General features: G+C 34.8%; 1 protein-coding gene across 10 annotated transcripts in view; it reads right to left on the bottom strand.

The window, feature by feature from the left end:
• The window catches only part of Helz (helicase with zinc finger), a 170,308-nt gene that overhangs the window by 110,853 nt on the left and 37,867 nt on the right, over positions 1-21,588 (bottom strand). For 8 of the 10 annotated variants that reach the window (XM_063241957.1, XM_063241959.1, XM_063241956.1 and 5 more), the window contains 5 exons: positions 14,715-14,766; positions 13,348-13,423; positions 10,862-11,060; positions 10,313-10,420; positions 9,015-9,312 (listed from right to left, as the gene is read on the bottom strand). In XM_063241957.1, the coding sequence (XP_063098027.1) occupies positions 9,015-9,312; positions 10,313-10,420; positions 10,862-11,060; positions 13,348-13,423; positions 14,715-14,766 (733 nt within the window). The other 2 variants (XM_063241966.1, XM_063241965.1) reach the window with 2 other exon arrangements.

Genomic DNA, 21,588 nt, shown 5'->3' on the forward strand with positions numbered 1-21,588 from the left:
GGAAACAAAACCACATTTATCAAAAGACACAACATTAAAATTCACAAATAATATAATACATACTTTTGTCAGTTTTATATGCTACAGCTAAAATTCTTAAAAGTAAAAAAATTAATTCACTGGGAGAGTATTTTCTCCATAACAGAAATATTTTTGGTCTATCTAAAAACAATATTAGTAGATATCCAAGTAAAGAATATAAGGCTAGGACATACCACAAGTAGTTATTAACATTTTTTAAGTGCAGATTAAAATTCAGAACTTAATTCTTCAGCAACAGAAATCTGATCTGCAGGGGAAACGTGTGAATTCCTTGTAGATAAATTTTTAAAAATAATAATTGCTTTCTTCCTCTTCCTAGCAATACCTGTCCCACTACAGAAAGAGAAAATCAAAATCCTGTGAAAGGTTAAATCTTTTGTGTGATAAAGCACAGTGAAACTATCTGAATGTCAATTTAATACAAATAAAAATAAAAATCTTTTAGAAGACAGACATGCATAATAGTGTTGATTCCTTATTAAAACCATGCTACTTCTGAAAAATTCCAGTTCACCCTCAGGAAAATCATACCATAAGTAGGGCACAATGTTAAGATGAGTAATTGTTCAAGTTCTGACATCGTTTGTAAAAATGTAGTACAGAATCAGCACATAATGACATTCACAAGAAACTCAGTATGTGACCACCCCATGTTAAATATGTCGTGCATATTATTTTCTACTGGATAGAATGTGCTTACATCTAAAAAAATGAAACATAATCAAAAGGAAAAAAATGTTACGCAGGTCACTCAAGAGGCCAAGATTCGGTTTTCATACAATATAATTTAAGATGGTTTCACAATTCATGTTAAAATTTGAAAAAGAAATATAAAATTCGAAGACCAGTGAATCTCTAGAGTACCAATGACAAGTTATTCTAAATTATCTTTGAAATAAGAATATAGGTATAATCCTGGCATGGTGGTGCACATCTGTAATCCTAGCACTAAGGAGGCTGAGGTAGGAGGATTATTTCAAGTGCAAGACCAGCCTGGTCTACAAAGTGAGCTCAAGGCCAGCCTGAACTGCATAGTGAAACCCTGCCTCAAAAAGACAAAAAAGGGGCTGGGGATTTAGCTCAGCGGCATAAGCACCTGCCTTGCAAGCAGGCGGTCGTGAGTTTGATCCCCGGTACTGATAAAAAGGAAAAAGACAAAAAAAGAAAGAGAAAGAGAGAGAGAGAGACAGACAGACAGACAGAGAGAGAAATATGTGTAATTATCATATCTTATTTAGTGAGTCATTCTGTAAATTTTAAATGTAGAGTCATCCATCAAAAGAAATTTCTCAATAGTAGCAAATAATGTCCTAAATTTTAACAAAAATAAAACCAAAAATATGAAGACCCCCCAATTTCTAACCTTTAATCCTTTAAAAGACATTTTTACATGACAAGTTTATTATTTCTCAATTGTAACATAATACAACTGTCATTATGATGTAAAGATGGTCAGCTCATTAAAATTTTATACTTAAGAAATACTCTAGTATATTATAAACATACAGAATTTCTTCCTCTTGAGATACAGTAAACAGAAACTAGAAATACATTTTAAGAGAAATCCATAAGAAAACAGTAAAGATGTATGTTTTTCAGTAGCCTCACAAGTTTCCTGATGTAAACTAATCATATCTTCTTCGTAAATCACTCTAAAATTAAGCTTTTCCTAGTAATTTATTAGAGGACAGCTACACAAAGGATTTAAATTATGTAAATAACAACCGTCCTGAAACAGAATATATCATGACCAAAATCAGATGCTCAAATGTATATAATTTTTATCCTAATCTCAAAAGTCAAAAAGGAAAAACAACAATGGCACAGCAAACCAAATAACCAGCTTTTTAAAAATAAAATTAAACTATATAATACTGAAGAATCTATTTAGTATGTAAAAAAAGGTTGTTTACTGTGTAGGAGAGAGACAATTATCTTTCGTAATCAAATTTTAAATTGTATTTTATTTAAATTAAGTCAGACTATGCTTAAATTAATACTGTAGTCACTTAGTCACTACTGTATTCAAAAGTTACTAGTTAGCCACCCTGGTAGCATATCCCTTAGTCCCAGCACTCTGCAAGCCTGAGACAAAAGGTTTGCAAGTTCAAGCCTACTTTGGCTTAGCAAACCCCTATGTAAAAAAATTTTTAAATTAACTCAGTTGGAAGGTCATGGATTCAACTTGCAGTACCATGTCAAAAAAAGAAGTCACTAGTTATTCTTAACTGATTATTAAATAGGTGAGACAATAACAAACCTAAAACTGTAGAACTTTTTATGAAAGCTTTTCATATTGCCTACCTATTGTTATGATTTGGGTCTAGATGTCCCCCGAAAGCCTCATGTAGTATTAGGCTTTTTAGGAGGTGGGTGAATCTAGAGTTTGTGATTGATTCAAGGCTCTGTGCTGGGATTAAGGTGTGAGTGACACCTGCCCTAGAGCAGGTAGCCTGCATAAGGGACAGAAAGAAGTCTGTCTCCTTCTCCCCTTTGTCGTTCTTGCCGTCTTCTGCACACATGAACTGTTGCCCCTCTGCCAAGTGCCATTCCGGCTTGAAACCAGTCAATTATGGCCCGAAACCTCTATAAACTCTCAGCTAAATAAACCTTGCCTCCTTTAACTTTGGGTGTTGAGTATTTTGCCTCAGAAAAGTAACTAAGGCACCTATTAAATATGCAAACCAAATTATACAGAAAGTCTTGCTACTCTTGGCCTCTAGTATTCACTTTTGGTAAAAACTGGCAAAAGCAACAGTATCTTCCTCATTTTACCTATATAGTACCATGATTCTAATCTTAATTTTAGGGAATCTTAAATGTGTCTTGAGGAAGTAGTGTAACAATTCCAAAACAACTCTCAATGTTAAATTTTATCTCATCTACCCTACTACAAAAAATCATGAATATAAAATGGTCAGTTTTACAAAAAAGCATTTCTCTTTCCCTACTTTATGTGAAATCTGCCTCCATCCCTTCACTTGTAAGGAGGAACTATACCTGTTTAATGACCCATGGAATTTTTACTAGTTAAAGGTCACTAGGTCTTCAGAATGCCTCTTTAAACATGGAAGGGAGAGGGAGGTGAAGTTCTTTAGGGAGGACACTGACATGACTGCCGTTGTGTCTGTCTGTCTTCCCTGTCTGCAGTATATGCATGCCTGCCAACATCTAAGCCAGATCAACACTACTAGGACAGCCTGAGCCAGCACATCTCTGCTGTATACCTTTCCATACCCTACAGAAGGCTAAAACACTCTAGAAAGACAAAAAGAGTTTAAGTTAGAACCAAAATACCTAAAACAGTTAACAGTGATTCATGAACCAATGTGTAAAAGAATAAAAATCAAAGTAAACCCATCAGAAATTATAAATCTATGGAATTTCTTCCCAAGATATGGTAAACAGAAACTAGAAATACATTTTAAGAGAAATAAATAAGAAAAAATTAAAGTTAATTAGAATATATCTAATCTATTAAAGCTAATAAAAGGACTGCTGCCATCAAAAACAAAATTCAAGACTAGAATAAACATTCTGACACAAGACATACTTCAAAATTTCCCCACTCTTCTGATATTGAGAACAGCAGATGCTCAGTTCAGCTATAAAGTTATTCTAATACAGCATCCTGAGGTTTACTTTAAACATGTAATGCAGTTATCTCAAAAAATATCTTTAACTCAAAAGCTTGTAGAGTGACAAAGAAAACTTTTTAAAGGAGAAAGTACTTAGTGATCTAAGTCCCCAGAAGTAGACCTGACACGTAAGGTAAATGCAAAATGTGTGTTAAATACAAAATTTATTTAAAAGAGTTAAATGTTTCTAAGACTTACAGAAAATAAAATGAAATGCTTCTATTTCACAAATCAGATACCATACTCTTTATTTTTCTCATACTCTTTAACAGAAAATATCGTGACTGTCGTAACAATTATATAAAATGCCGAAGTAATCCCAAACTACCACTTCCACCATCCAGCTCAGTATTCTTCCCTTCCCCAAAACTGTTAGCTACTGTCTCTTTGCTGTCTGTCCCTAATTTCACTCTCTTTACTAAAGAGGTTAACAAAAAATTAGAACAGCAGCGTGTGACATAGGAATAGCTCAAAGTTCCTACATATTTCTTCTCAGTTACATATAACTTTTACTGATGAGTTTGTTTAATCTGTTCGGTCTTGGCATGGTGGCTCATGCCTATAATCTCAGCCCTAAGGCAAGAGGAGCCATGAGTTCAAGGCCAACCTTGGCTATATAGTGAGTTTAAGGCCAGTTTAAAATACATATCAAGATCGTATCTCAAAAAAATCGAACAATAAATAAAGAATAAGTTAAAATCTATTTTTCTATTGCTTTTCTGATCACATATTACATAGATACAGGTATATAATACATTCTTAATTTACCAACAACTTTGGCAGTTGGAAATTGCTTTAAGTCATAGTAAAATTTTATATGATGTTAACATGTCCTGCTAGACTCAAAGAAATATAGAGTACATCAAGCTTTTAGATCTAACCATATGAATAAATTTTCAACACGTTGCCTCCAGATATTCACAACACAATTCCAAACTGATATTTCAATGCAAAAACTTCCATTAATCAAAGTTGTGGTATAAAGTATAATTCAATTTGTTTTCTAAGCAAGGGAAAAACTCACTAATTTCCTTCTTTTGTAGATGCCTTTTGTCACATGTTTTTAAGAAGACATATCTCCAATTTTAATCCAAAAAAAAAACTTCTAGTACATGTCATTTTCTGAACCTGGATCTCACCAGCAAAGAAAAAAACTGGGCAAAAAATGTTAGTTATAAGTGTTTCTTGAGTAGTCTGTAGGATTGTCATACAACTAGAAAAAAAATTCATTCAACAGCCTATAAAATAGAAAGCTCTAGATACATTAGATATTACAATAAAACAGAAAAATTATGTTGTTTTCTTTTCTTTATTCAACTCAAATTAGAATTAACTTTAAAAAACAAATTTTAGTTTGATACTGAACAACAAATTGTGGAAATCCAAGCTGCATATAACTTCATTTTGAGTTTCAGTGAGTCATACACTAATGAAGTCTGATACCTACTAAGAGTTTTCAATCACTCTGGCACACTGTAAATCTAAGACAGAAACGCAGCAAGAAGCATTTCCACACTTCTGTATACATGCACGTCTTTACCATAGGTGTTGCTATGATTTTCACTAGAACACAGTTTAGGAAACACTGAACTAAACTAAAAGGTGGCCCAGCATGGTCTAAATCTACAACTTTATGGGAAAAAAATTCCAGAATTAATTTAAAGACAAAACTTTGACTAATCAATGAATAGTCAAATGGAAGAAGCAATAAAGATATTTCTCATTCAAATTAGTTGCACACCATCACTAAATTTGTATTGTAAAACTAAATTATAATTTATAATGAAATAAAGACTGTATGGAAACAAGAAGGACCCCAGATCTAATTCAATTTCCAACTGTATTTGTCCCATCTAAACCTGGAATGACATTTTTCTCCTAATCACATACCCAGAAAGTCCAAGAATGAACTGGCTGAGGCTGGAAGTAAAATGAGCTGGGCAGGTACACTGCAACAATCTAACAATGTAGAAATTTGGCTCAGTATCACTAAATGTGGTCCATGTAAGTATTAATATGAAATGATACAAAATGATACTTCCACTTTACATCTTTATGATTCACAATGTTTTATAAATTTTAACTGTAGAAAGATTTCTGTTCTCAAATTTTTGCTCATAAAACTCTGCTTTGATAATGAAAACTACTGACTAGTACTAAGAAATAAGCAGCAAACAAATATTATTTACATCCTGCTTTTATTTCTCCACAATTCTGTTAGGACTCAGTACACAATCACACTGAAAAATATGTAATCATGCAATAAAAAAAAAAATGTAAGGCCAGGTGAGGTGGCCCACACCTGTAATTCTGGCACTTTCAAGGCTTAGACAGGAGCATCATGTGAGTACGAGGCCAGTTTGGGTGACACAGTGCATTCAAGGCCAGCCTGAACTACACAGTAAAACCTATCTCAAAAAACAAAACAAAATGAAATGAAACAAAATTTAGGAACTTACAAAAAATGATGATATTTTCAAGGACATCAACTTAAAGAAGAGTAGGGAAATTTTTAAACATAAAGGTAAAAATTAGAACATTAGGTCATCACCAACATTGCAAAATAAATAAATAAGCAAACAAATAAATGCTTATATCAGAAACTAGAATGTGTACAATTTATACTGCTATCTAGTAATATTTACTTTTCCTATTATTGCAAAAGGAGTTTCACTATGGGAAATTATTTTAATGTTTTCCAAATTAATTCAACAAAATGCTGGCCAGGCATAATGACGCATACCTATAATCCCAACACTTGGGAGACCGAGGCAGGAGAATTACCTCAAGTTTGAGGCCACCCACGAGTTTGAGGCCACTCTGAACTACACAGCAAGATCCTGCCTTACTAAAAAAAAAAAAAAGCTTAATTTTTCAATTATTTTTGTAAAATAATTTCTTAGAACTATTTCTCTAGTTATCAGACTCAAAACACTAATCCTCTTGAATAATCTTTTTCATATAATCACTAAATGCCTACTACAGCCAAACATTATGTGAGGCTTATTTCTTGAGTTTTTCAATTGTTTCTTTTTTTTCTTTTTGGTACCAGGAATCAAACTCACAACCTCACACTTGCCAGGCAGGCACTTGTGCCACAAAGCTCAATCTCCGGCCCAAGGTTTATTTCTAGTCCTCAAAATCCTCTCATATTATAAGCCCAAATTTACAGATGCTTCCTAATGAAATTCAGATATTAAGTATTCTACCCAGGGTCATAGTGGTAATATGGACAAAAATTAGGATTCAAATCCAATTCTATTTGACTCTAAATTTTATCTACTGTTCTTCCTCTCCAACTAGAAAAGTGGCACAAAGCTGAGACAAAAGCAGTCAACCTAAGTCTCACTGTTCTGTACCCAGTTAAAGTGCCCTTTTAAAAACTCTCTTCTTCATCTTTTCTCATTATTGGCGGTTTTAGGAATATCACTTTCACTTCAATTTGTTTTCTGAATACATTTAACATTTTTGGTTATTAATTAGTTTTTATTAACTAGTATGAATTCTTGACGTTTCTTTAGAAAAATTAGTCATGAGTTAAGAGATCACCAATCTAAATGCGAACTTTTGGGGCTGGGGATTTAGCTCAGTGGCATAAGTACCTGCCTTGCAAGCAGGCGGTCGTGAGTTCGATCCCTGGTACCGATAAAAAATGAAAAAGACAAAAAAATAAATAAATAAATAAATAAATAAATAAATGCGAACTTTTAAAATACAACCCACAGATAAACCAAGAGCATCTATTACAACTTATATTTGAGTAGGGAATAAATAAGGGTCTCTCCTTATGATTTGAAACTCCTTGCAAACCAGACCTGACTCTGGGAGCCTGAAGCAGGAAGATCACAGCCTGGGCAACTTAGCAAGACCCTGTCTCAAAATAAAAGAGTTAATGATGTAGTTCAGTGTGTGGATCCTGAGTTCAATCCCCAGTACCGTGTCCTACCCACCCAAGCAAATCTTATAATTTAAAAAGTGTGTTTTTCATTACTACATAGTCCTAAAATTCTGGACACTGAAAGCAACTTACTATAGCACTGAGCCCAATCCAACACACTGTTGTTTGTGAAAACAAGATTCTAGTGGAACATAGTCACACCCATTTGTTTACATACAGTCCCACCTCTGGCTGCTTTCTCACAACGCAGACTGAACAACTATGACAGAAACCCTTTGTCCTGTAACACCTAAAATATTTACTAGAAAGAATATTCGTAGAAAAAATTTGCCTAACCCTATGCTTTTATTTTTACTTTATTAACTCTCATATCTATTTTACTATGGAAATTAACTTACTTTGATTCCAAGAGTACTGAATAGCATATTACAAAATACAAACATTTAAAAAGAATCAAAGTAAAAGAAAATCAAGGTAAAATAAAGTCTTGGTAATATTAACACACATACAGGAATATGTTGCCTAACTGTAAAATTTGAACACAAATGTTTCTTTAACCTCACCTAGCAGTTAAAAAAGGAGACAGACTAACTCCATCTGTTCACTATGTCCAAACAATAAAATCAAATCATTTGCCCAGGAAAAAAACAACTTTTTCTAGGTTCTCATAAATGGGATACTGTGGTATATAATGAAAAATATCCTCCACATTATGGTCAGGTATAAGTAATAGCAAGTTTCATAAAACTTAGCTATGTCATAAAGTGTTAAATACTTAAGCGTTTATTAAATAAAATAAAGTACCTATGAATTCAATCAAAAGCCTGTTGAATCTAGGCATAAAATTTACATATAGGCAATAACACAACAACTTATAAAATAGCAAATCATCTTTTGCAGGTGCTTACAAAAACCAGGGATCTCTTTCCAAAAACAAAGTGGATCCCATTAAAGGTACCCTGATCTCCTTAACAGTAGTGGACATACAAACTGACTTATGAAGACTTATCCTAAGGACTTTCATTCCCAAAGAATGTATTAATGTCAACAAAGCTAATTTGCCAGTCAGTAAGACATGGTAACAGACATTGAAAGTGTACATACAATTACCATTAAAAAGGCATTCTACAAAACTAAGACTGAAAGATTTTATTGTGCTAAAATCATCTCATTAAAAAAAAAAAATGATAGACCAAAACATACCTTTTGACTCAAATAAATTTAGAGGATCTCAAAGCAAGATTTGCCCAGTGACTGAATGAACAAACCAGGGCACAGAGTGAACCATTCTAAACCCATTACACAGTAAATGAATCCATTAATTTAGACTTTTCTCATTTTTCCTTCCTTATCCTGGGAACACTTAGGGGCCAATACATATCTTTTTAATGTTGCCTTTGAATACATTGCATCAGGGAAAAAAGTCTAAATATTACCTTCTGTAGAAGCTGCATCAATCATTACTCTTTGCATGAGTACTGGTTCCAATCCAAAGTCGAAAACTATGGTTTGGCGAAAAGTTCCAAATATTTCTGTGTTAAATGCTATCCCGACTTTATACACGTAATGATCTAATCCATTTTGGGCCATCTTTCCTCCTATCCATTCTTGACAGTTTTCTGGGACTTCTTGTGATACCTGGGTAGTACTATCTCCGGCAGATATTGCAATGATACTAAAATGAGGACGATGAGCATCATAAAGCAATGCTACACGATACAGCATTCTTGCAGGCTACAAGGAAGTTAAAATAATTCATTGAGTACAAGGGGATGAAAAATCCAGTTGTAATTGGGCTCTTCAATGAAAATTATTTTCATAATGGATTGTTAGTTTCTCATGCTCCTACTATTATGTTCAAACTATAAATTGTGTGCATATGCTATTTAAAAAGGAAACACACACATGAATGGTTTTAAAAAACTCAGTTGTTAAAATGAGTACTATACTATAGCACTAGCCTGCCTACTCCTTCAGTGACATGTTTATTTTTCATTGTGGCAAAATCTGTCAACCTGTTATCACCCTCAATCTCTAACTTTCCATACCCTTTGTCTAAAAATTTTATGAAACCTCAAGTAGGAAGTCTTCATAGGAGGGGAGTTACCTCTGAAAGCTCTGGACTGGGCTCAGGACTGAAGCTTAACATTTCTAGATTTTTCATCTCAAAATACAGAAAGAACAGTGGAAAAAACAAAATAAAACTTTTCCACTGCACAGTCACAATTTTTTTAACTTTATTCAGTCTTAAATTTTGACTACCGTAATTTAAGACGAATAGGACTTAATACAAAAAAAGTATCATATTAAGCTATTATTACAGAATTTATGACCTCATAAAATCAAATTTAAAAACAAGTTGTAACTGTTTAAATATCTTAGAATTGCCAAAGTAAATCATTCAATTTTTAAATTATTAATTGTAAGCCATGAATCCTATCTTATGTTCCTTGGAAGACAGTCTGTCAGAGAAGTCATCACCTAATAAATAAATAAACAAACTAAAAAAGAGCATCTTAAACATCTACAAAGATCTTAGCTCAAAGTAAAAAAAAAAAAAATTAATGTACTTTTAATCACTGTAATACAAAAATCCAATTTAGTACAATCAAGAACCTACAGAAGATATACTTAGATTAAAATGCTATTATTTCTCTCTTAACACAGATATATAAAAGTCAAAAAAACCTTTGGGAATGGAATAAAATTTATATTCTTAGCATAAAATTCATACCTTACAAGTGAGAGCAAAAGTCCATATCTGATGCGATTTTTTGGTGTTGACAGTAACAGACAAGTCGGGGTTATGCTCTACCTTTACTCCTTCTATACATTCACTAAGCTGGAAATAAAGAACAAATAATGTTATGGTTTTGTTACAAAAAGCACAAATAAAAACCTTGACATGGTAAATAATGTCACCAGTAAAGATAATAATGAACTGTTTGCCATGAAATTTTTTACATTTATTCTCAACTAGTTATACAAGAAAATAAAGCTAAAATAAGAAATGGAAGAAAATTAACACCAACCAAAAAATAGCAATCAAAACCTGCCTGAAAAATAATTAATATAACACCTACAAATTCTGTACTTAATTTTAACAAATATGCCTGCTTTTGCTGCTAAAATATCATTTTATAAGGAATCAAGTTCTTCATATATTAATAGAGGAAATAAAAGCAAAATACTGTTTAGCACAGTCAAAATTCAAAAGGTCAAAATTCAAACAAGTTCACTGTTTAAAACAACCAAAACAAAAAAAGTAGTTTATTTTCCTCACCACTTTCTCAGGAGATAATGAATTCATCCATTTTTCTATCAAGGTTTCCATGTAACTGCCTGAGAGCTGTTTATTCTCATTTTGCTGTTTCAATTTTATCAACCGTGAAGCGTATCTTTTCTGCCATTCTGCTAGTTCTTCCTGGGAATGTGCTGAAGTACACTGGGCACCATACCTACAGATTCCTTGCTCTAAAAATCTAAGTGGAATAGGAAAGACTGTTTTATCATATATTTTGCTTAATCATTTCATGAAAGACTTCCAACATTCGTGCTCTGCCTCCTCAATAACAACAACAACAACAACTGAAACGTTGTATTTATTACACTTTCCTATAGTGACAGAGATACGGTTTAAAGACATGAAAATAATACTCCTAATAATCAAAACGTCAACCCCATATTTAAGTGACTTGTTTCTTTGGGATTCTAGTGGAATCCTAATACATAACATATTTATGATCTCTTTCTCCACAAAAGACAGAACTTGCTTCCTTTGAGATACAAGGACTCTATTATACAATTCCTTTTAGGACAGACTTTTTTTAAAGCAAATGGATTAACTGCTGATACACAGCTATACCACACTTCCCAAAATGATATGACCTAAAGAAAACATTCTACACACTAGAAATGTTATTCTGAATAAAAATTACTGTCACTAAGTTATCACTTTATTCTACTTTTCACCTTAAATGTTAATACTTTTCCTTTCTACACATTACTTATATTTCATTGAATACTGGAGAATTTAAAGTGCAAACACATTTAGAGAATTTTATATTACAGAGTCACAAATTTACTTAGCAGTCATATTCAATTTTTGAAGGGGTAAATATATAATGTTATTTTAAAGATACAGAGATAAATATTTCTCAATGTTTGTGATTCAAAACACTGGATTTACTATAATTAACAATAATATAATGTATACTTCAAAAAGTTAGAAGATTTCCAATGTTTTCACCACAAAGAAATAAAAAATGTTTAAGGTGATGGATACACTAATTACACTGATTTGATTAGTATACAATGGATACAAATTTCTAAATATACCGTGTCCCATGAAAGTACACTGATCTATCAAGCAAAAATAAATTCAAAAGCTTTTACATCATCTATATAGATTACATTAAAATAGCTATTTTTTCAGAAAGTTACTAAAATAATTTGATATGCTTATATTCTTTATGTTCTAATTTATATAATTTGGGGTCAAAATCAGATTTTTAAAAGCCTTTGATCATTAACGTACTTTAAATATCCTAAAAAATTATTGTTAGGCTAGTTTTAAATCAGTGATAACATTTCAGAATTAACAGATCTTCTTCTAAGAGAAAAAATAAAAACCATAAATAGCAAAATAGACAGGAGAAACATCATAGACAATTTTCAGCTGGAAAAAATATGGCCAGTAAAGACTACAAGATGAACCACAGCCCATTATAAATGGTCAAATGGCTCAACACACTGAAAAGCTGATCATATCTAAAGTTTTTCCTAATGGTAAAAATGAAGCACTTAAAATGACATTGTTAAATTATTTTATGCTTCAGAAGATACTAAAAACTATGCATTCATGTGCTTAAATATAGTGTCTTCATGGGCCAAATTTGTCTTTGTGTACTTTGCTTTAAAGTTACTTGCCGGAAAAATTTTCATCTGATTATAAAAATTATCTCAGATTTCCTTTATAGGATTGTGCTATCCTACAACATGAAGGATTTTCAGTATTTACTACCTAGTTTCGTTGTCTCTACTATAAAATCAAATCTGATGTCTTGATTATCTAATTACCAAAATTCACATATCAAATTTTCCTTTATTATCAAAAGCAATCTAGAGTTGTGAGATTTAAAACCCCACAAGTTACTAAGTCTCACAAACCCCACTAGTTACTAAGTCTCACAAAAAGAAATTATAAGCTCACTTTTTAAAATGTAAATTGGGAATTCTTTTCACATTAATATATGATCTCTAAAGTTTGAAAGGTTAGTCGTGCAACTGGAAGTTCCTTATAAATTCTATGTAAGGATTACATGAAGATAGGTATTTTTTAAGAAAGTTATTAAAATAATAAGTCTGTTTTATGCTCTACTTCAGTTAATATAATTTCAACTTTTATCAGTATACCTAGTGTAAATTTCCTATTAACAAAAGACCAGCAATTAAACTCATCCATAATAGCGTGACTGGTAACATAAAAGACTTCTGAACAAAGCCTTAATGACCTGCATTTAGATCACTGTTGTTTGTAATTAAGAGAAGGCTCATGGATATGGTTTTGAGTTTTAGTACTTAATGACAATGACCTTTATGACTTCGGTTTCAAATGGAAATAATTATTTTATTCACTATCATTCTACTTTTTCTTCCTTCACACACTATCTTCTTTGAATTTGATTACAACTTTCCAAAAAGTGAAGGAAAATTGTCTATCCTTTCAACAAAGACATGTAATTGGTTTAAAAAGAAAATTCACATTACCTTTTACACAAAGTATATTCCTCGCTGCTTGTGATTCCCCTAGGTGGTGGGCGGAAATGCCAACCATTACAAGACCCTAGGGAGTAATCAGGATATAGTCTTATCATTTGAGGCTACCTAGTAGTTCTGATATTTTAATGTGTAAGAAACACTACAATCCCTCCATGCACATCATCCCAGATGATGTAAAAAAGATGACATATTTGCCTCTAAGAAAAAGTCTATGTTAAAGGTCAAGTTAAATACATCAACTATGGGAAAATGCAGAACTCACTGCAGAAGCAGCTACCCCACAGTTAAGTCAAGTTGGTCCTGATTGCACTCTAGCGACTAGTGGGCCTATCCAGTATAGTCTCTTCCTAAGAACTCTGGAGGGAGTTGGGCACGCTTGCCGTTTCTAAAGCATGGACTATGCTTCTATCAGGAATTCCTTCAGGAATGGAAAAATGACTGCATCCTGAAAGGAAATCTTATATAATAAATCTCACCTCTGCATGCCTTGTGAAAAGAATCTCCACACTGTTATCCACATCGCTTACAATTTGTGTGACTCATGTCACAATATGACGTAATCCTTTTTTATAACTGAAATAAAGTTCAACCAGTTGAATTCTGATACAAGAACTAAAAAACAGCTTTGATCCCTCTTGAACAGTGAGTTATGATCTGTCTAGATGAGGCTCCAAATAAGCCAAAGAAAATAAAGGCTTAAGAGAAAAGGCTAGGGCTAAGAGGTTGAGAAGTCATTTTGTGTTTCCTCACAAGTCACTGTGCCCCATCCCCTTAGGAAAAAAGAAGTTATTCACCCAGGTGAAGTTTAAAAGTATGTTTCATTCTTTACTAGCTGGGTGACTTTGTGGACATTTCTAAATCTCAATATACATTTCACCACTTATCAAGAGATGAAGAAGGACCCTAAGCAGTCAGTCAGGGTTTCAGGAGTCATGGCTGTAGTACACAGCTTGTAATAGGCATTCAATGACTCTTTCCCCTTTCCTCTAGCAATATCAGAAAGATCTCAGCTTTACAGATAAAAATTTCCAAAAAGTAATGATTATAATAGTCTGGGATGGGGAGAGATGCTTCATTTACAGACTGTTGAGAATAATTTTTAAATTTAATCCTCCATGGAGACAAGAAGATGACTAGGTGACCTCCAGAGTTTATCTCCTGCCTCCATTACTGTTATTCTATGAAAAGCTGCCAAGGCTTTCACCATACCTACTTCTTAAAATTCAGTTTTTCATTCTCTCCTATATCTCCACTTATATGTACTATAATTCAGTAAACTTCCTCCCAGCAACCAATTAAAAGCAAAGCCCAGAATCACGTGAGGCTATGAGAAGTTAAGAAAATTTGGCACTTACCCACTTCTAAGTCTTCCACGTGATATCCAGACGGGACATTACTAGTTGCTGTCTGCAATTTTTCAAATGAAAGACATTTAAGGCAAGAAATAACCAGCTGGTGCTGAATTAAATTTGAGTATTTCAAAACTTAAAAGGTAAAGCTGGAATATTTAGAAATTTTTGGGAAAAAATGTTTGATACTATTTTTTTGTTTTGTTTTGTTTTTTGAGACAGGGTCTTGCTATGTAATTCAGGCTGGACTTGAACTCGCTGTGTAGCCCAGACTGGCCTTGAACTCATGGCAATCTTCTTGCCTCAATCCCCCAGAGTGTGAAATATTTCATAACTTCAATATGTTGCAAGACATATTTTTTGCTCTGTTCTATGTTACACTTTAATTTAAATGGAAAAGAAGCACTTGTCCAGAACTCTTTAAGAAAACTGATAGGAAAGAAAAAAATAAAACAAAACATACTCCTTGTAATGTTGATACATTATGTCAACTTGAGAAGTTTAGAAGTTTAATTAAGAGCCCTTTCCTAACTTTGTACATAGCCTCAGTCTGTGCAAGAAAGAGGAGGTCTGGAGGTGGTATGAGTGCTACACCCAGCCTGGGGTATGGTATCCTGCTTACAATATAAGGGAAAAGAGGCTTGCTCTCGCCATCTTTTGTTCTTCCTGCTTTGTTATCTTCTGCCACCTTGAACTGTTGTTGCCCCTGTGCCAATGCTGCCCCGTCTTGCAGCCTGATGAGTATGGACTGAAACCTCCACAATTGTGAGCTAAATAAACCTTTCCTTCCTTAATTTTGGGCGTCGGGTATTTTGTCCCAGCAACAAAAGAAAAGTAATCGAGACACTCCTTGAACTAAAATCACCCTGGCAGCAGATCAGAAAAGTCCTAAATTTTGAAACCCACAAGGATAGTGGGTTTTACTTTCCTTTAATATCTACAGAATGACCAGCTAAAGAGGTGCCTTTAAAAATAAATAAATACATACATAAATAGGTGCCTTTTCTCCTGTGACTATGGCCAGCTACCATTTTGTAACCTGGAAGCACTTCCTGCCAAGTCCCACTCAATCTGGAGTTAACCTTTCATTCACAATGGAAGAGGCTATGGAATCACTAGCTCTAATTTCCTGGCAGAAATAGCTACCTTGTGCTTTTGGCACTAACCTTACCCTATGCCAGAGATGGCAAACCTTTTGGAGACCAAGTACCCAAACTACAACCCAAAACCGATTTATTTATCTCAAAGTGTCAACACTACAATTAAACCTGAATGCTAGATTTTACTTTAGAAAAAACTCATACATTAACATCCTTTGTCTTAAAAGAAAAACAACACACATGCCATAAATTCACCAACACTGCCCTAAGCTTTCCACCTCCAACTTCTACCAGGTGTCAACCCTAGCCTTTTTCTTAACTATGCTACAGCATTTTACATGCTGGATTACTGCCAGCTATGAACAGATTTGATGTCAACAGTAAGTGACTGCTTTACTGCAATCTCCCTTATAGACTGTCTGGCAAATGGTAAGTGTTCAGGAAATGCTGGATTGTTGGAAGGATGAATGGATGGACAATTACTGAAGCACTTTAAAGATTGTATATGCAAAATAACATTCACGGACTTTGCCCCAAACCTCAACTTTCACTAGTGTTCTTAATCTCAAGTTAATGGATTCTTCTCCCCCAAAGAAAAACAGACTGAAATTTAAATGCCATCTTGAATTCTTGCATCTTCAATCTTGAATATTCTCCAAATCTTGCCCAACCAGATCTAGCTTGCCTCATACCCTCTACGTCCACTATTCTACTACTTGGCTCATCTATCCCTGAACCAACTCTCTGTGCTGTCAAATCACCTGAGTTTTTAACGTAGCTGTCCTTTCCTTTAAACACATTTTTTACATTCCTGCCTCCGTGATTTCCTTGCAGAATATTAATCCTCTCTCTCTGCTGGTATCTCCATGATTGCATTATTGACCACAGCCTGCCTGATGTGTTTATTAGGTATATATCCAAATGGCCCACCAGATTACTTTCCATGCAGACCTCAGCTTTCTGGAGCCCTGTACAGCACAAGTGTTTAGTAAATTTTAAAATAAATCAGAAGAATGAAATAATAAAATGAAATTTGGAAATGTCTTGTACCAAAGAACATCATAAATGCTAACTGCGTATATCTGAAATAAAAACATCATTTATTTGATACCCATCATTGACATTTTCAATTGGGCTGGAACTAAATCACTAAAATATTGTTTCTACAGAAAACTACCTTCTGAGTCTCCATTAAGTCACCTACTGATAAGCTTATAAGAGATAACCCACTTTTTGTCAAATGAGGGACTAAGAATAAACTAACAAAACAGGAGTAATTACTCCTACTATAAATATTGTTTTATAAAAAAATTCATAAAAAGATCTCTTTTAAAAGCTGGGAATGGTGGTACATGTCTGTAATATCACCACTCTGAGAGGCTGATAATCAAAAATTTGTGCCCAGCCTGGTAAAATCAGTGAAACTTGTCTTTAAAAAAAAAAAAAGATATGAAATGAACAAATGGATGTAGCTCACAATGTAGCTTGTGCAAAGGCCCTGGGTTCATGCTTCAGCACTGCTTCAAAATATGAAAAAAGATCTCTTTAAAGTTTATATGCAAGGTCTACATGCCATTGCCCCCACAATAACTCTTAAAATGATTCTATTTTACATAAGACATATAACAGCTACGCATTTACTTGAAGCATGAACAATTTCAAAGTATCTCTTTTTCAAAACTTATCAAAGTAAATTTACTAAGTAAACAAGATAAACAATAGAAATGACGGGATTTAGCTCAGCAGTGTAAGCGCCTGCCTGGCAAGCATTAGGTCATGGGTTCGATCTTCGGTACAAAAAAAAAAAAAAACCACAGAAATGAAATGCTTGACTATAAAATAAAGCCCAAAGCATTTGTAAATGCTCAAACACTAAAATAAAGTATATAGTGTACACAGTACACTATGCACTTTAAACTCAGTATGTCCAAAACATTCACTGATCTCGCACAGAGTGTGTTTCACAAGTCAGTAACTGAAACCATCCGTAGACTAGGCTGTTCTGATGCCATAGATCTTGTACTACACATCAGGTGAAGGCCACATCAGAAGAGCTGATGAAGACAGTTCCCTGACTACAGGCCACCCTGCAATGCTGTGCTTGAGTTTTGTTGTTGCTACTGTTGTCTTAAGAGTTTCATTGTTGGTTTTGCAGTAATGTGGACTAAACACAGGGCTTTGAACATGCTAGGCCAACACTCTACCCCCCTGCTACATTCCCAGTCCTTTTCTTACTTTTACTTTATTTTGAGACTCACTAAATTGCTCAGATTGGCTTTGCACTTGAATCCTCCACCTCAACCTGCTAAGCAGCTGGGATTACACCACACCCAGTTTCATGTTTACTTTTTACACATTTTCTCTGTGTGCTCAAACACCAAGAAAGAAGGGCAACATTGATTAGATTATGTTCTTTAATCATTACTGACACCTCAGGGAAAACAATCAATTATACTGCTAGACCTCTTATGAATTAAAAACAAACGTACGCTTAGACATAGCTAATTTTACCAAAGAATACTTAGTTTTGTTTTAATGAATCAGCCTTTTGTTTCAAGTCTTTATCTGCATTTACAAGTTAAATGCCAGCTCAGTCCAACCTTTAAATAACAAAACTGCTGTTTTTAAATGTGTCACGTACAATAATTAAAGATAACTTTGCTGTTTAGCTTTTTCTAGATGGATTTTTTTGTTGACAATGCTGAAGACAGAATACACGTCTTCCACATACTAGGGGAAGCACCCTACCACAGAGCTATATCCCCAGCCTAGAGTTTTCAAAACTACTATCAAAAAATAAATTAAAAATATAATAAAATTAAAAACTACCATCAACTCTCTAATCAAAAAGTATCATCCTGCTTATACAAGAAATTTATGCTACCCAGCTTACATAGAAATTACAAACAAAACTTGTTATTTCTTCTAATGGTATTAATCACAAAATAGTCATGACATTTGTGTCCTCACGTGTAATGACTGTAAATATTTTTTAACTTGCAAATTTGCCAATTATTATCAGATATAAACCCAGCAATTTAGTTGAGGCAATTGAAAAAGAGCAAATTTTAAAATTTTGATTAAGGAAAGGTCATTTATGTTCTCAAATTTCTCAAACAACTACAAATATATATTACTTTTTAGAAATTAAGAAGGCTATCTACATATACAATAAAGGAAATGGCTGCTGAAAAGTTTTTTACTCTAGTAAAAATTACTGGACAATAGCAATAAAACTCAAAAGAAGAAAAAAAGAGGAACAAAAAAAGAAACCAGCTAATCATCAAACTGATCTTTTAGCAATGACATTTGGACTCCTAAGACAAGTAAACCAAAACAAGGAGGAGATGCCTGAGCCCCTCCCACATGCTTCAAGTGCAACAAGGAAGGACACTGTGCAAGAGAGTGCCACAACCCACGTCCTCCTCTAGGGCATCATCCCCTCTGCAATCTCAAGGGCCACTGGAAGAAGCACTGCCCTAACCACAGGAGACGGTTAAGCCATCCTCTAACTCCTCACAGGAGATCTCATCATCACCAGAATTGTCACTGGCTGATCTACTTGGGCTTGCTGCTGCTACAATAAGATTGTCAGGGCTCAGGGTACACAGCCCCCATTAAGATATCCTTCTTGGAGCCCTTAGACTCACTGAAGGTCTCAGGTAAGATACTCTCTATACTTGTAGACACAGGGGCCACAAATGATGTTCTTTCTGAGTTTTCAGGCCGTTAGAAATTCTCAGTGTCTATAGTGGGTGTTGACAGGCAAGTTACACAGCCTCTTCAAACAGGGTCCATTCCATGCAGGTTCCAAACTCTCTTCTTCACCCATAGCTGTCTGGTAATAACAACATGTCCCGTAATCCTTTTAGGTAGAGATCATCTCCAAAAGCTTAACTTCTGCTTTACCTTCTCCCTCATCACTATTCTCATCCTCCGAACACCATCACATGTGCTTGCAAACCCATCCCCTACTCTTCTTCTCATTTGTCGTCTCAAACTCTTTTGTTTGTCGATTCCATAGTCTAGGACACTTCCAACCCCACCCGCACTACCCATGCTATAACTGTATTAAATTGTTTCAGAGATTCTTCTATCTTCCCTTGCATTTCCCAGTATCCTATAGTTCCCAAATATCTACAGGGGCTGAAACCTAAAATCTAGCATCTTTTAGACACTGGTTTCCTCAAACCTACCCATTTACTCTACAATGCTCCCGTTTTCCCAGTACTCAAGCCTAATGGGTCCTATCGTCTAGTACAAGACCTTAGGGTAATCAACGATGCTGTTACCTCAATACACCCAGTGATGCCAAACCCCTACACTGTGCTCTCTCATATTTCTCCTTCTACCACTCACTTCACAGTCCTAGACCTTCAAGATACTTTTTTTTTTAACTATTCCTCTATACTCTGAATGTCAGGATTTCTTTGTGTTTACATGGACTGACCCAGACACTCTCAGGTCTCACTACCTGGACAGTCCTAATTTCTTTAGCTAAACTCTTGCTGCTGACTTTACAGTTCTTGACCTCAAACTCAGCACTCGCTTTAAATATGTTGATGACCTTCTCCTATGTTCTCCATCCTTTTTTTAGCCATGCAACATACAGCCATTTTCCTCAATTTTCTGTCCAATCATGGGTACAGGGTTTCCCCTGCTAAAGCACAAGTAGCTTCCCCAAAGGTCAAATATCTGGGTCTCTCTCTCACTTCTACCACTCGTTCCATTGCCACAGATCGTAAGGCAACTTCTTTGGGATCTCCAGGTGCCCACAACCAACCAAAAAGGTTCTATCCTTTCTGGGTTTAGCGAACTTCTTTCGCCTCTAGATTCTTAATTTTGCAGCTCTAGTCCAACCCCTCTACAAAGTGTCCAAGGGTTCCTTATGAAAACCCTACACCCCGCTATACCTATACCCACCTCCTTTCATAAGGTTAAAAAGGCTGTCCTAAGGGCCCCAGCCCTCACCCTTCCTGATCCCTTACATTCTATTAGTTATTCTTTTTGGTGTAGGATTCTGGAAAGTCTTTCCTGAAGAATTCCACATTATACATAAAATTGCTTTCATATTGTTCTACATAACAACTATCTTAATTTTCTCCACCCTCAACTGTTTAGTTAAACATGAGATTCCTCTGGGTCTGGGATCTCGTCTCACAGTGTCACAGTAACTGCTCTCCATACCTCTAGTCTATAATTTCTCAAACATGACTCAACTGTCAGGCCTTACATTTCCTATGCTTCCCATTCTCTCCAGCTCAACCCCTGGACCAAGGACAAGTCCTACCCACACTTTTACATTTTCACACTGGGGAATAACTGCTTCTCATAACTTCATCCCTCCCAACTCCACACTAATTTTTCAGATTCCCTACTGTCACCTTAGACCTTATACCCATACCTGGGATATGAGAAAACCTAACAAAAATGGACTAATTTGCCAATCTGTCAGGTAAGCTATGGATATTCTTTCTCACCATGGTCCTAGTGGGATGACACATTCGGATCACGAGCACCTCTCCTCCCACCTCTTCAGGGTCCTTTAATTACGACCGTGACCTGCCTCCTCATAGCACCATGCCTTTTCATTTCTCTAATCTAGGACACAAGCGTTCACCAACGTTGAACTCCTTGTCCTGGTTGAAACACCTGGTACCAGCTTCTACACAGGCATCAACCATCATCCTATCAACCCTCCTGACCTCCAACACAACACCCCTATCCAGCAGGAAGTAGTCGGAGAGAGTTTTGCCCTCTCCTAACAACAGCCCTAGTAT

Source organism: Cavia porcellus, unplaced genomic scaffold (assembly GCF_034190915.1).
Source record: "Cavia porcellus strain 051 isolate PalLab524CR breed Dunkin Hartley unplaced genomic scaffold, mCavPor4.1 scaffold_32, whole genome shotgun sequence".
NCBI lineage: Eukaryota > Metazoa > Chordata > Mammalia > Rodentia > Caviidae > Cavia > Cavia porcellus.